We start from the raw sequence: 16,906 nt of genomic DNA on the forward strand, positions 1-16,906 counted from the left end.
CCCGTATTGCTTGCAGGGTGCTCTTCCCTCAGAGCTACCTGCTCAAAGAGTGGAGCAAACCAATGTGGAATTGTGGGATCTTAATCCCCCAAAAGAGCAAGGTGAGTGCATGCTGATCATGCTCCTGAGGTGCTGAGCATGGACGAGCATAGTTTGCTCAGTGCTTTGCAGGATCAAGCCTATAAATGTTTACACTGCATTATTCAGTTTGTAGCACTACTATCTCTGTGCCTCTAATCAACTAACTGGTGATGCCCATGGGATTTCAAAGGTCTAGGTGCAAAATGACAGCTGTTGTATCACCCTGGCAATTATGATGTTCACCGCTGGTTCCAAAAATCATCAGCAAAGATGCAGAACCCTCTCGTGGCATGATGGTAGGGTTTTGTTAGAAAATTACAGTTTGGGACGGGAGCTTCTCAGTCTCTGGGTCTACAGACTGCCTCTGCAGCTCATGACGTCCTGTCACTTCATTCCTAATTGCTCTTAGTCATCAAAAAGTAGTGAGAAAGAGGTAAATACAGAGAGAGGGAACAAAAGTGGGAGGGTATGTGCATCCTGGCAGATGAGAAAAGCACAGTCCTGTAGTGCGAGTGCTCCGGGTGACAACTCCTTGGCTGTTGGTACCAAATGGCATGTTTGTGTGTAAGAGTGGGAAGAAGCTTTAGTAATCCTTTCCTTTGGTCTGCTGAAGACTAATCTCTTGGGTCTGGTTCTATTGATTTGATGATCCATTTATTACACAGTCTAAAGCTTTTTAGCTCTCAGGGTAAAACAACCAAAAGAGGAAGTTATCTAGACCCAGAGCAAATTGAAGAGGGAATCAGAAACTTTTGAACTACAGACATTTAAGTTTTAATGAAGATTTTGAAAGAAGATGTCTTCCAGGCTATTACAAAAAAAGTTTCCAAATCCTTCTGTTATTTAGCTTATCAGAAGGCTGCTGTTGCTTTGCAGTGCATGTGCTCAATGATCCGTCATTATTGTTTCTTTGGACACGTCTAGCCCACTTTAAAAGAAAGAAGAAAAAAAAAAAGGAAAAAAAAAGATGAAATCTGGTGATGCCTGGTTTTGGTTGTGTAGGTGAGCAGCTCCCACAGTGATCTGAGCAGAGACCTCCTTGTCTGGCAGTGCACCTCCTTACAGGGTGCTGAGCGGCACTTCCCGAAGAAGCTGCAGCAATGTTGCATGCCTGGAGTGGGGAGCAGAGTTGGGATTAGGACCCAAGACAGGGTCTCAGCAGGGATGTGTGAGAGGAAGGAACCTTCAGAGACACCCTGGGATGGCGCTAGGAGGACCTCTGTTTTATCCATGACCCATTCCTGTTTTAGGAGGATGAGGTTTGCCACCAAGGTACTGGGCCCACCCCGCAGCCACACACGAAGAGCCTCTGCCTCTCAAGTGCCTCCCAGTTTCCTACCTCTGCTTTTGGGTCCCCTTCATCTTCTCTTCCCTGTTCCCTTTGCTTGTTCCTCTAAGGAATGGGAATACTGATGGAGATATTGACATGGCCTCATGCCTTACATGTCTCCAAGTAGCCCTTGGAACACAGGGAAGCAAAAATGTGCTTCTCCCTTCCTTCATGAAGCTGTGACTCTTCTTGAGGAGATGTTGGGCAGGATCAGAGTCTCAGCAGCAGAAGCCTTTTTGCAGCAAATGCTATTAGTGAAGGCTCAGCACAGGCAGGCTTGAGAGGCCCCGTAAAAACTCTTTTGAGCCATAGCTAAGAGTTTCCATTGACTTCAGAGCACCGTGCTTTCTTGCCCCACTTGCACGGTGATAATCCTTTGTGTTATCCCCGGTGACTGCGGTAAAAATGATTGCAATAGCCAACACCAGGGAGGCTTACAGCTCCCAAACAGCAGGCAGCAGGTGAGCTCTTATGAGTAAGATCTTATTTTCATGCAAATGTCCTTAGTAAGTGAGAATAAGGAACCGGAGAAAAAATAGCTTGAATAGGAGATACAAATGGAATTGTTTTTCAATTGAGTGTTTTCAGTGTGTGCCATTATGCCTCAGATGAGACATTTATTGCAAGGCAATGAATTAAAGTGAATCGCTAGTGGTAGTAATGCTCTGTCATAATAAATCCAACCTCTTAGATATCCGTCAAGAGGTATTCTCCTGGGTCCTCACTGAATGCACTACAGTGACTAGATGGCCAGAGGGGAACTGGGGGCACGGACCGTGTGGTATCATCACCATCTCCCTTCCACAAACATCCTACTTTGTGGGATTTCATTAACTAAGTCATTAGCATTAATATAGCCAGTGTTAACCTGCCACGCTCGGGTAGTCTTTTGGGATAATGGGTTCCCTCTACCTGTGTGAATTATGAAGGGAAATGATACTGTGTCATTAGTTCCCAGGGGTATTCCTAGCCTGCCACTGAGATAACCTTGATGCAGATTTCACTGCTGAAGGCTCTATGTATGGTATGAAATTCTGGCCCCAGTGAGCCAATGGCTCAAGTCCCATGGACTTTGAAACATCAGAATTTCATTACAGCCTGGTAACTCCTTTGTATCTTATTTCACAGTATTTACATAGCGCCCTGCGTGACTTTGGGTCCCCAGGCCTGTGTGAGACCTTTTGGCAGTATCATAACATGAAATGGTATTTACACATAAACATTTCAATTTATTTTGTGTTCTGCACATAGGGAAATACCTTGATATCTTTCTATTTTCCACGCCACAGTGCCTGATTTACTAAGAATGACAACGTATTTGTGAAGCACTTTGATCTGTGTGTGCATGCATACATATGTATGCCTTTTGGTGTGTGCTCGCTGGTGTGGTTTTATCACTTAATGACATAAATAGGGACATATATTCTAAAGATATTGTAAAGATATAAATTAGGGTGGGTTTTGAAGTGTTCACTTAAAGTACTTGCCAGAAATGTTCTCTTAAAGTAATGCACATTGTGATGCTTTTCCTGCTTACAAAAGGAAAAAAATGGAGCAAATTGTGTGTAAGTAAATAACATTCCTCCTCACCCCTAAGTGTACTGCTGTCAGTTGATATAATAGGTTTCTTGCCAGAGTTGAGGCAGATGAGTGGGCTCTGAATCCTGAAGGGAGGCAGACAGCATAGCTATTTTGTTTTTAGATTTCAAATGGTTTTGAGGGCCTGCCGTCAGATGGAGAGAAGTCCCGGTCTTTGATGGTTGTTAAATTACAGAGTGCACGTTTTGACAACTCAGCAGAGCCCAGGCTCTGCCTGGATGGCAGCAGCAGCAGGGGAAGGATCCATTACACCCAGCATCCAGGGAGCGGAGGCGGCTGGAGCTCCCTGCTCCCAGGGCCAGGCTTTGGCCAGAGCCGGGCATTGCGGACTTCCAGTGGCTCTGCAGCTCCCTCGCCTGTGCCCATCAGCTGGGGCCCAGTGCTGGTGGCTGGGGCAGGTGGGCTGAGCCACCCCAGTGCTCCATCAGGGACCTGCAGCCCGCTGCTCGCAGCCGGGAGCAGCACATTAGCTGCATGACAGACATTACGAATAGCCCCGGCAAAGTGGTCAGTGCCTAACCGGGATATATTGCAGCCTGCAGAGCGGCTGAGGGCTGCAGCACAGAACATATGGAGATTATTTCCTGAATTTATGCAGCACATGTTTTCCTATAAATTAAATTCAGAGAAAATGTGTATCATAATAGGGTGATGCTCACAACAGCCTTCCCTGTTATGAATTACAATGACCTCTCTCTGCTCGCTGGGCGCCCAGCAAAATGGCCTCATGCAGTTGGAAACAATAGCGTGTACTCGGTGTCAGGGTCTGAAAGCGTGACCAAAAGCCTCTGTAACTAAAAGCCCAGGCTTTCTTCTTTCCTTATTTTTTCCCCATCGCTTTTCTCATTGTTATTCTTCTCTCTAGGAGCCGCACAGCTCCCTCCTGAAGTGCTGGTACCTAGAGGGTGGGCAGATGCCCCTGTGGCTGCTCAGTCACTGACTCGGTGCCGACCTTGCCGAGGGGCTGCTGCATGGCGGGGGCAGCTCTGTGCGTGGAGGCAGCCCCACGGCGTGGATGGGGGCAGTGTGGGATGCCAGTAGGACCAGTGTGCCTCACCAGAGTAATCAACAAAACAGCCCATGTCCCTTCTGCGTCCTTGGACTGGGGATACGGAGTCTTTTCTAAGCAAATATTTGATGTTCTGTTGCCTGGGGCTGGGACAAAATCATCTTTGCCTTTTCCTTGGGTGTTTTTAAGCAGTTGAAGGAAAAATGTAGTAGACAGTCCTTGTAACTACCTTCTTAAAGCATGAAAGATAAAGTTATGCTCCTTACAGCTCACTGTGTGAAATCTTTAGTAGAGGAAATGTCTTTCTGCAATGTAGGAGCAAACTGAGAACTTGTAATTAAAATATAAATATATACACATGTATATATACGTGTGTGTATATATATATATATAAAGCAATGGGTACCAGACATCAAAACAATCAAGGGTTTGCTTTGGGGCAAATGGCTCTGGAGTCAGTGCAGGCTGATGGAGCATTTTCAGCTGTGCTTAAGGGACATGCTTTTTCATTTGTGGCTGATTACAGACTAATAGGATTTCAAAGATTTCTGGGAGGGAGCCGTTCACATCTCATTGCATTTGATTCTTTTTTTTTTTTTTTGATGTTTCATTTATCATACTGATACCAACCCTTAGAATAAATTTTATTACTCTCCCGTTTAGCTTCTTGAACTGAATTTTTCCCCTTGGTCCCTTGCTGCTGCCTAATTGGCAGTTTTCAAATCATTTGGGACTTCTGGAAAGATCCTGGTGGCCCTTTTGTGTGATAGAAGAGAATGGATTATTGGAATAAAAAATAGTGTTGCAAATCCTTTTGGGTTTAGTCCTCTCTTCTTTGTCTTTCACCAACACAGGCATGGTGTGGCTGGTACTGTTGTTTTTTCTTAAGGAAAATTAACGATTTGAAAGCGACTCATGGGAACAACCAATATAGCTGGATTTTATTGGTACAGACTAATTCAGTGACTGACCTTCTCTGTTCAGTGGCAGTAGGAACCCTAGTTATTTTTCTTTAGCGGCTCACATGTTGGGAACACACACTTAGCCTGTAAATATGGATTCAGGAGGAAAATGAATACAGCAGTGTTCAAAGCAGCCAAAAGCTTAGAAATAATGTTCTGCTGTGACTTTTCCAAACTGACATCTTGATGTTGGGATTATAAATGAAGCCATTGTTCCAGGAAAGGCCAGGACTAATAGAAAGCCTTTATTACTGGTCCATTGGCTAATTCTGCTTGTCTAACCCTTTTGGATGGACATAGTGTCAGAAAACATACTCACAGAGGTTGCTTTGTGTGAGATTTGGCCTGCTGAGTGATTACATGGGGGCACAAAGATATCTCAATGACAAGTGTTCTTTGACTAAAATTTGTAAAGTCATTTTCTTTCCCTAGGCCTTGGAAAGAAGTGAACTGATTTTTAATCTACAGTTTCTATGAGTGATATTTGCTTTGTGTCCTATCACCCTTCTGTTCAGCCGTTCTCTCCTTCCAAGCAGGTAAACCACTGCTTAGAAGAAATTGTTTCTTCTGCTGAGCCTTGGTACAGTTGACAGCTGTCATATACAAGCACTATGCTTGAATATGTGTCTTTAGAGCTAGACAGCCTCAAAGAGCTTTAATCTTTTCTCTTTGCACATGCAGGGAATGCCTAGGAGCCAGAGACCCCTACTGCGGCTGGGATAACAAGCAGAAGCGATGCACCACCATTGAGGACAGCTCCAACATGAGCCTGTGGACTCAAAATATTACTGAGTGCCCAGTAAGTGGAAATATTTTATATACGTACCGACATGTGAGTGTGTGCTTATGTGTAAAAGGAATATTGCAAGTGAGCGTGTGTCAGCCTGATGAGGACTGGCTGGTAAAAAAGCATTCAGAGTCTAGTGGCAGGTACTTCCTCTAATATCTGTGCACAGTCACTTGTTGAGAGCACAACGACCCCCAAAATGTATTTGCCCTAAAAGAGGGATCCCAAAGCAAGCTTTCAGGCCCCTTCGTGCCTATTCTTGCTAGGTGGAGAAGGGTGGATCATGTTGTTGGGTTCCTGCTGAGAACCACGTAAACCCCAGATGAAACCTGAGGTGTCTCAGGGCTGTCCCACTGTCTGCACCACCTTATGGGCTTCCCTGCAGGATGGGGAGATCAGAGTCGGTGACGTACGGTGTCCTCGAGCAGCATTCAGTTCGTTTTCCTCTTGGATCCCTGAGCACAGCCCAGGGGGTGACTCTGGTGGAGAAATGTTGTGCTGGCAGGAAGAGGCACCTAGGGAGCAGCCGGGAAACATGGCATGCATGGGTGGTTTGCGGGGGAACAAAAAGATGTGTATCTATTAGAGAATATGAGGGAAGGGGGGAGTCTGTATAAGAGAGAGAATATGAGAAAGAGTTCAGCTCTCACCTCAATTCAACAGGCCAAAGACCAAACCTCTGTGATATTCATGGTCTCCATGAGAGGCAGCAGTTAAAAGAAAGTGTCTCCTTGAATTAGTTTGAGTTGGCTCACCAGCTCCCTTCCCATCCGCCCACCCTCTTTTCTCTGACTTCAACATCCAGTTCCTGGCTGTGATCCCCCGAAGCCATCTGGCCAAATTTAATTCCTGCTGCGTGAACCATACCTGGGAGGTGGTTGGGAAGGAAAACCAGTCTTATTTAATAAGTTGTAGGGATGGAGGGGAGGAGAAATTCTCATTAATGTCTATCTGCTTTATCTAATGACAATTAGCATGTTAATACCGATAAGTCTGGTAGACAGAAAGAGGGGGCAGGATGGGCTATATCTTCAGTATGCTATTTATATCTGGAGGTACTGTGATGTTTATTCCCCTTATCTTCCTTGCTCCTCATATTTTCCCAGGAAATATTAGTCATTACTTCAATCCATCCTCAGCTTGGCAGGCTTAAGTTTTTCACTGCTGGATTCAGATGCTTGTGTGTTTATAACCCTCCTGTGTTGAACTGGGATGCAGTGCTTCTTGATTGCCCATGCTGTTATCTCGTCCTGCTTAATGCCTGTGTCTGTTGATAGGTGTGTGAGGTGTTAATCCTCTAGTTTGAACATGTCTGCTGTGGTGCACACTAGGGAACAGGCTACTCCAGATCATTGTTTCAAGGTCATAAAAATCCAGCACAGAATATACAGCCACGGCTGTTCTTGGGGTGCTAGTTTTATGTTCTTTTAACATTTTTCTTGTAGATTGTTTTCCATTTTGTTTTCCATTTAGGTGCTGTCATTCTGCTGCATACATCAGCCCATCAGCTCTTCGACTGATGGGCTGCCAAGCCCATTAAAAGCCACATGCAAGTGCTTCCTTTTTCTTTCTCCTCTGCCCCTTGCTGGAATGAGTTCACCCCTGGAATGGGATGGGATGGCTCATTTAAGCACCTCCATCAGCAACGTACAAGTATGTTCTTCGTGTTCGGTGCAGGATAAAGATCCTGGTCAGCAGAGGCAAGTCTAGGGCAGCATGTTCCACACTGGAAAGGCAGAGGAATGCAGTGACCCAATGGCAGTTGTCACTGGTGACAAATGCCCATGCTGGGACTTCAGTTTGATGCGTTACCATCTTAAGAAGTCCTGGCTTTTCACACCCCACTTTTCTGGGCCAGGCACCAGGCACTCAGCTGTGCTGGTACAGCGGTATGTGAGATCACACTCCAGTGTGACATGGTGTAGATTAAAAGTACTCCTCCCAAATAAACTTTTCCTAACTCACATAATTTCAGGAGTTCTTCTGTAGCCTAGCCCACAAACAGATGTCCTGGCACAGCGAAGAGAGTGGCACACACGAACTTTTAAAGCCAGAACTGGCATATTATTGAATTATATCGTACAAGAGCCAGGCATTTGTGAGTCAACCACAACACTAACACAACTTGACTGCTGATCTTATGCAAACATGCTTGTTCAGAGCTGCTCTGCACATCTTTGTACAACATCACATTGCACCACAGATTCCCACTACCCAGATCTAATATTAAGGGACCTTAGATACAGAGTTAATCATACGGTGTTTTAACATATTGTGCACTGGTTAATCAACCATTGTGCAATGGTTAATATATAATTAGCAGAAAGAAAAAAAAACAAAAAAACACAATCACTGTATCCTACTTTATATCTTACTGATGCCAACATGAACCATCAGCAGGAAAGGAGGTTTAGATTTGGCTCACACACTCTAGTAACTGAGTTCATGGTATCACTGCTGATGGTGGTCTGCAACTCAGAAACTGAGTAATGCCGATTAGGTGTCCAGTCTTCCTTAGACTGACCCAAATCATGCTCTAACTCATGGGTTTTTCATCGTAGTCCCATCTTTGTGTATCCAGCAAACCTCTATCTCAGTCCTCTGGCATCTGCTCCATGTTACCCTAATTTCTTGCTCATTAGATCCCCCAATTATTTTTTGGGGTGAGTAACAGACTTGTGTAGTCAGCCCCTCTCAGTCCATGTGTGGCTGCCACTCAGCTGTACTACTCAGGATAACCCTACTCTGGCCCACACTGGAGCCTGCCCAGTGCACAGAGGGGACTACACATGCTGAAATCAAACCCATGAGTCTCTGAAAACTGGCAGTTTTCCTCCCCACCTCCCAAGAATTTTATACCCAAGACAAATTTGAGTGGCTTTTCATGGAAATCGCAAAAAGGTGTTCCAATGACATAAAGTTCAGTTCCTTGCTCTGAACACTAGCTTGTTTCTAAGAAAATGTTGCTACTTATGGACAAATGCTCTTTCCTTCTACATTTGGTTTTAGAAATTATTGAAATATTTTGACTTGAAAATTTGTAAGAACTTTCAGCTTCTATCAAACAGCCAAGATGGAAACTTCCAGCTGAAATAATCAAAGCTTGACAAAGTTACAAGCAGTTGACATGTGAAACCTAAGAGGAGGCACAGAAATAACAAAAGGACAAGGAATGCTTCCAGCCTTATCAGTAATATCAGAATAAACATTAAAAATATCCTGGCAGCAGGAGGTAGGAGCGGTCAGTCCGAATTTTTAGATCCTGCAATTGAGCCTGTAGATGGTACAGGGAAGAAACAAAATGGTGACACCTTTGGTAGGAATATATCAGTTTACTAAGGACAAGAACTCTGGAATTAGTAGTAATGTCAGATTACAGACGGGCATTTGATTGTGGATGTTTTTAAAGATGTCCTCACTGTGTGATGGACACTGTGTTGGCTACAAAGGATTTACCTTGTAAAGATATTCCTGAAAAAGATCAATGCAGATGAGTTTTTATCCCACTGCCTAAGTTTGCTCTTTTGAAGATATTGTTATGAATTTAAAGATGGAATAATAATCCATATGTAATTTCATAAGTAAAAAAAAACTTCCCACACTCTCAACGTGACATGTTTATAAATCTCAACATTTCAGCTATGGCTGCTTATTTGTTTAATTTTTGGGTTGCTTCCCAGTATCACTTATGAGCCAATAATTATTTGTCAGCTTTTTTTTTTTTTTTTAATTGAAGCCACGGGCCATATCATACCATTGATTTCTGAACAGAACTCCCTGCTGGAATCAGCAAGGCTTTCTGGCTCAAAAATGAACAGAAATGATCCAATATTTGGATTATGACTTTTGTAAGGCAGGAGAAAAGAGGAGATAAAAATCTAGTATTAAATATCTTCAAGTAGTTCTTTTGATTTTTTTTTTTCTCCCTGACTTTTAGCAACCAAACAGTATTGATTTTTGACTGCATGCATGTTTAAAACAACAAATTCAAAAAACAACAACAAAACTCAATGTTCTTTTCTCTGGGTATTTTGCTTTGTAACCTGCAGCCCAGAGCAAATTTTTATGACGACATGATAATCTACTGCAAACAAAGGTTTGCAACAGATGCTTGAAACCCCCCAACTGCTGCCTGACAAGCACAGTAACAGATCTAAATTACTTCTAGGTCACTGCTGTGTATTTTTTATGTTGCTGTAGATGGGTGAGAGGGGAAAATGATGGCCCACCAGAGGTTCATCATGAGTGTTTAATGTAGTGCCAGGCTCAGAGGAGCCCAGAGCAAAGTGTTTAAGACAATGAGTGTTGGAAAGCGCTGCTCCCTTGCCCGCAGTTGGCTCACTTGTGGACCCTGAGCAGGCTCGCGGCCTCTCTGTGCCTTGGTTTTCTTGTGTGGAAAGCAGGAGAAGTGATTCCCCCCCCGGGCAGCCCAAGGGATTGATCCTGCTGGCTGCAGAGCTCAGCCAAGCATGGCACAGTGGGGCTTGTCAGCGGTAGCTGGCTCAGATTTGGGGTCAGGGCTGTTCGCCAGGGCCCCAGCCTCCTCTTTTCTTTGCTCTTCATTGCGTGCAACATCAAGGCCAAGCCCAGCATTGCCTTTGCCAACGGGTTTACCAAAGCTGTTGAGCATCCCACCACCCCAGGAGTGACCCCATGGGGATGAGCCAGGCGCAGGCAGCTGCCTTTGGTGCTGTCCCACCTGTGGGGCCCTGCGCTTTGGAACATGGGCTGGGGAGGATGGAGGGAGCTGCTGGGGGAGGGTGAATCATGACACTGCACTGTAGCAAGGAGAAAGCCAGTCACAAAGTAGAAAAGATGAAGGAGAGGTAAGTGGCATGGGAAGGAAACCAAGGTAACCCTCAGCTCCTCAAGGAGTAGCATCGGGGTCACTCTCGAGCTGCAGACCTTGGATGTTGCCCAGCACTTTCAACCTTCCTACTGCTGGCTGCCTACTACGATACTTTGGGCTCCCTGTAGCTATAGGGTATCGTGGTTGTAACACCTTCAGCATTGCATTAACTGCTTGTTGTGGCCAAATTTCTTGTGCTACCTGGCATGTGTTGGGGCTTCAGAGAAACCAAGAAAGAGTTCTCTACTCTGCTTTGCCCAAGTGGTCTGTGATGTTACATCCCTACACATCAAGACAGCACCTGTATGACTGGGAGAGGGGGGCTGTAGTAGCCCTGGGGTTGTTACCACAGTGTGGAAATGCATTGTCTGACACGGGATATAAATGCAGCAGTTCCCAGATGGTAGGGGACTGAGCTGCGCCTGTACCTGGGCAGGAACAAGGAGAGCCTGGGGCAGAGGTGTCAGAGCAGGCTCCCAGGCATGGTCCTGGAGTTGCTGAATTTTGGAGTTGCTGAATTTTGCTGTCAGAGCTGGTTCCAGCAGCAGTGGTGGGCACGAGAAGGCAGCAGTGGCCTGGGAGTGATCCAGAGAGCAGCAGGCAGCTCTGCTTTTCTCAAGTCAGCCTTGGCTGCCAGCAGCAATCCTTTAGCCCACATCTTGGGGCTCACTGAGCAGCTCTGGTTAAAATAAGACATGGGAGCAGGCTCTGACACCGTATCTCTTAGAAGGTCATCCCCAGTCTTGGGCAGGAACAGTTGTTTTTCTCACAGGACTACTGCATTTTCACTTCAGTGTAGTGCAGAGGGAGCTCAAGCCACAGGCTCTGGGGCACTGAGCAGGCACGAAACAAGGTGCAGAGGAAACAAACATCAGTGTGGTCTGGCCTGTAAATTGCCTGGAGATGAATCCTTGCTCTTTAGCCTAGTGCATGATCCTAAGCATTAATTTTAGCCCCCACCATCTCCTTCACCTTCTGCCCTTCACCCAGCTCAGCCATGTAGGCTACAGCTCTGTTGGAAAACAGAGGCCATTCTTATGGTGCGTTTGGACAGGGCCAAACTCAGGGAGGCCTCAGCCTGCTCTGGTCACTGTGGTTATACAAACACTGTCTCGGTAAATAACGGGCAGGACCAGGCCCAAACACTCCGTAGCAGAGGGGACAGCCACGGCTGGCTGTCACCTTGCTGGGGAGGCTGCAGCTGCGCTGTGTGGGACATGCGAGGCCTGCGGCCGGGCGCTGCGCTGGCGGGGCAGGCTCGGCTGCCTGCGCGCACACGTTCGGTATGTGGGGTGGAATTCAGAGGTAAACACCGACACGGCACGGCCTGAAAACAACCCTCTGTTTTGAATCCCGCTCACAAGCACAGACAGCTCCCATCTAAGCTGCATCTTAATCCCCCCGGCAGCTTTGTTTGGCATTTCTATTGTGGGGCTGTCTCCAGAAATGTAAACTTGCTATTAATGACCTTTTTTTTTTTTTTTTAAAACTAGGTGAAAAACCTGACAACAAATGGAAGACTGGGGCCTTGGTCCCCATGGCAACCGTGTGAGCATTCGGATGGGGACAGCACGGGCTCCTGTATGTGTAGGTCACGTTCGTGTGACAGCCCTCGTCCTCGCTGCGGAGGTCGTGGCTGTGAAGGGGCCAGGATTGAGGTCGCCAATTGTTCAAGGTATCTCGGCATCTCTTCTTTGCTTTTTGGGAAGGGAACAAGAATTGTGTCTGTCCACAGCTTATCTCTCTCCTTGTGTTTCTGTGACCATGTTGTATCCCAGCCAAATTGAGGTATGTGAGGTCCAGCTTGAGGTCAGTGAAAAATGAAGGTGCCTGGGTCCTTCAGGTGTCTCGGCCAGGGCCCTTGGAAGTTGGGCACCCCAAATTAAAGTTAAGGTTAACATTGCATACACTGTGCCACAGTTTCCCTGAAGGGTACAGTGAGTAGTGACCCATCCATCAGGAGGAGGTGAGTAAGGCAGAGGTAGTTGTTAGCCAACTGAACAAGGGTAAGGTAAAAAACATCAGTAAGCTCTCGATCGTTATTTTGTGGAGACTGAATTCTGAACTTGTGTTGCCAAAAGCAGAGCTCCTCCAGAACAGTGCTTGTAGAGACAGGACCTCGTGTGGCTGCGAGCAAGGTTTGCCTGCGCTGCTCTGCGGTCCCGTGTGCTGCCTGCAGCATGCTGGCTTGGCAGCCAGAGGCATCCAGGAGGCATGTCTGCTGGGCACAGCAGGTAAACAACACATGCAGCTTGGCTTGTGTCAAGGTGCCACGTTCCCAGAGAAGCCTGGAGCTGACACTTCAGCAGTATGGAAGCTAAGTGTGCTCTGGTGGGGTGCCTATACGTAGCCACGGTGTTTATGCCCATGGTACCCCATCACCCGCAGACTACATCATGTCATGACTCAAGGAAAGACGAGGCAATAGGGTAAGCACTACTTAACCAGGGTGGGGCCAGCCAGTATTTTGGTAAATATTGGGTCAATTCAGTTTTTATCTACTTTATCTTCCTTACAGATGTTCATTTCATTAAGGACAGCTGTCTCTTGACTCCTCCCTAGAGATCAGTGCTGGTCTTGGCACCAAATATTTAGCAGTACTCATGTTTGAATTGGCATCTCTCCTTCCAGTTGTGGGTTGTGCTGCCTAAAAGATGTGTAGTCATTTCTACCCCTGTGCTGCCACCGTGGGCTGAGCAGAGCCTTCCCAAGGCTGTCTGTTCATGTCACTGGCAAAGGCAAATTATGCCAGAGGGATGGGTTTCTCAGCAGTGCTCTGATGGCAAAAGAGGCAAGAACAGCTTCTGAGCAGGGGATGGAAAATAGATTATTCAATCTTAAGACACAGGAAAACAGCATGCTTTGAAAAATAGGGACATCTGGTCATCCTACATCCACCTCAGCCCTCAAATTTCCTTTAATTGACTTCATATGGCATTAAGATTTCTTTTTGAAAGAGGAATCAGGATGACTAAAGATGAGTTCTATTAGAAAGATAGAAATCTGAACACGGAAAGTGTCTTCATTTCTGTTAAAAATGTTGAGCACACAAATAGATGCTGAGAATTGTTGTTTTCCTGGGGAATTTCTAGATGAAATTACTTACCCCATTTTGCCATAATAGCAGCAAATAGCAAATTCCATCCGGTTTATTCCTTTCACAATTTAACATATAATCTTTGCTTTGGATTAAGGCCTGGGGATATAGTAGGAGGGTTAAAACATGGAAGAGTAACTTAGAAGAGTAACTTAGAAGAGTAACATTTTTATGTAAGTGAATTTCTCGTTCTATGACCTTGTTTGGGGTAGGAAAGGGGAAGGGAAGAAGGGATGAGAGAGAAAGAGGAGGAGGGGAGAAATATCTAGCAAGATTCTGAAATAAAGCTGCCAAGAACAGGCAAGAGTTGATAACAAATAGAAAAAGTGTGAAGGGCGATGTGGGTTTTAACTTTCATCCTCTGCCCTCATTGGTGCTACGCCAGAAAATATTTCTTGCCAGCAGTTTTATTAGTTCAGTAAACGCTTTGAAAATTAACATCTGTTTTCAAGCTTAGCTTTCAAGAACCAGAGAGCACCTGAGTTGTTTTTTTGACTAGACTTTTTAGAAAGATTTTTCTTTAGCAAAATAACAACAACAACAAAAAGGAGATTTTTTTTGGCTTTAGGCAGCAAAGTGTCAAGATGAGGCAGTTCTGTAAGACAGAGCGTTGCCACTGGCTTCAAATGAAATGAAACCTGCAGCACAGAAGAGATGAGATACAGTTCCTCCCGGCCTGCATTAGTGAGGCTCCGAGGTTTAGTAGTGCTGCTAAATCAGAGCAAGGCGAGCTTTAATGATCAGGAGATTTTAAAGATGATAATGTCAGCTTCTGTGTGAGCACATGGTGGAGTTACTGCATGGCAGCATCCTCACAGAAGCCAGCCACATGTATGTGGCCTGACATCTCTGTTGTGAGGTGCGAACTCAGGGTTTTTACATCACATTTGCTTCAGGCTCAGTTTCCACTTCTCATCCGAGATGCAATCACTCATTAAACCCTGAAATTCTATCCTACCTCTGAGCTCTTAATTGCCCTCTGGTTTCCACAGATTTAAGGTCACACTACAGTGATGCTTGCAGGCTGCCATGAAAGCTAGAAGCAATTACTGTTATTTTTTATGAAACTTGAGATTTCCACCTAATAGGATTCAATGCCGAAGGGTTTAGGAAAACACCAAACATTATGAGGTTTGTGAGAGAATGATTGGAGCTGGCAACAGTTTTTCTGTAAGAGATTTAAAGCATCAGTACCTACTGAATTAGAGGGAAGTTTTTAATATCCTTTGGCACAATTGGCATTGATGATCCTCAAAAACTGCACTCTTTGCAGAGGAGTCCAGGAGATCCAACTTTGGGACCAGCTATTGTCTCAGAAGAGGGGATTTGGAGATATGGGGGAGATGATGGGGAAATAGTGAGAGTTGTAGCAACCACACTGTTGCCCAGCAATTCCTGGCAGGCATTTTCTAAATCATTCAACGTTGGCTTCATTCTCTTCCTATCCATTTCTTAAATAATTCAATGGCAAGGAAGTAAGGCCAATGCTAAGCACTTTTGGAAATCCCTTTGCTAAATATTAGCTGGTGTGAAGTCTGGTTGAAATGAATGTCTCTCTTCTCTGACTGGTTCAAGCATTCTGCTATCAGAGACATATCTGTTTGTAAAGTGTGGCACAACACAGGCAGACTGTTAGGTAACCCCCATACTCTGTTCTCTCTCAAACTCTGTTAGAAATGGCGCTTGGACACCCTGGTCTTCCTGGGCCCCGTGTAGCACCTCCTGTGGGATAGGCTTCCAGGTCCGCCAGCGATCCTGCAGCAACCCCGCTCCACGGTATGGGGGCAGGGTCTGCGTTGGACAGAGCAGGGAAGAGAGGTAAGATACCTCAACAACACCGTGTGATCACTTCTGTTGTTATGTTGGCAGCTGGAAGTGGTGGACCTTCTATGACTGCACAGGAAGGCTGTTAGATTGAATATGCACAGAAGAAGGAATTTCAGAGCCTAAGAGGGATGAGGTTGCTCACATGCATGGACACTCTCTTGCAATGAGCTTGTGACTATCAGAGACTGCAGAGCTGCCTCTTCTCTCAGGCATGACCATTTAGACCCTCACAAGTATTCCCATGCCCAAAGCAGAGGGTTGACCACCTCAGTGAAAGGAGAAGCTGTGTCTGCTGTTAGCAATGCAGAATCTACAGATAGTTACACTGTTCTGATCTGTCCCTTAGGAGGTAGTTCAACGTGTGCAGCTTTCATTATCAATTACACCATTCCTAAGTCTATATTAATTGTGCTGATGCACCAAAACAAGTTCAAGACAGAATACAGATTCACAGATTCAAGGTTGAGTTTTTGCAGGGCATTGCATTAGAAAAACATCATTTTCCCCTATAAAGTAAGCAAATTTTATGTAAAATCACTAAAAGACAATACTTTTATTTTAATGTTCAGAGCTATCTGCACTATTCTGCTTCTTCAAACCCAACCCCTCAATAAACACATGCTTCAAGGCATCCCGATTTGGTTTCCAGCTTTGACATTTTCATTAAAGGCCACCTCTGCTTGGCAGTAGGCTGTTGCTTGTCCCTTGAGTGGTCACTTAAGACAGATCTTTCTGCATTTCTCAGAATACAAAGGGCAATTCATTTAACTTCCTTTATTCAGGACATTTTAATGTTTGGTTTGATTTGTGGCCATTCAGAATGGTCCTTTTTGGGTTTTAAAGACTACATCTGAGTCAATTACAGTCCTAGGTGATTCAATTTGAGAACAATATTGATTAAAAAGCTGAACAAAATTGAAGTTACCTTTTCTAAAGGGAACATGAAATAACATTAATTTAGGGCCTGCCTTTAGATGCATATAGCATCTAGTTCAGCTCCAGTTGCAAGCACTAGTTTCTTAGGAACCAAAGAACAGTAAGGGCCAGATCATGGGACAGGAAGATTGTCAAGTGTTTAGCACCTGCCGTTAGTGGCAGATCAATGTGGAGCTGACCTCATATTAGTTTCCTAAATAAAAGCCCGATTTTTAAAATATTTACCATTCGCAATCTCCCTTTTTGATACATGGGCTTCAGCTGCTGAGTTCTTGTATAAATTCAGTGCATAAAACTTGATTAGAGCATTTTCAAAAACACAGTCTTGACTATTCACTCCAATTATGTCAGTAAGCTCAGCCTGGTTAACCACTCCTCTTTATAAAGAGGACAGTTCTCTGCTATGAACACTAATACTGTTAATCTGAC

The 16,906-nt window shown here is 45.0% G+C and overlaps 1 protein-coding gene across 6 annotated transcripts in view; it reads left to right on the plus strand.

Moving 5' to 3' along the window:
- Nucleotides 1–16,906, plus strand: part of SEMA5B (semaphorin 5B) — a 261,113-nt gene that overhangs the window by 211,352 nt on the left and 32,855 nt on the right. For all 6 annotated transcript variants that reach the window (XM_082763900.1, XM_082763904.1, XM_082763905.1 and 3 more), the window contains 3 exons: nt 5,663–5,780; nt 12,111–12,292; nt 15,389–15,532. In XM_082763900.1, coding sequence (XP_082620026.1) covers nt 5,663–5,780; nt 12,111–12,292; nt 15,389–15,532 — 444 coding nt within the window. The remainder of the gene's footprint in view (nt 1–5,662; nt 5,781–12,110; nt 12,293–15,388; nt 15,533–16,906) is intronic.

The sequence above is a fragment of the Aythya marila genome, assembly GCF_965140915.1.
Source record: "Aythya marila genome assembly, chromosome: 6".
In the NCBI taxonomy this organism is placed as follows: Eukaryota; Metazoa; Chordata; class Aves; order Anseriformes; family Anatidae; genus Aythya; species Aythya marila.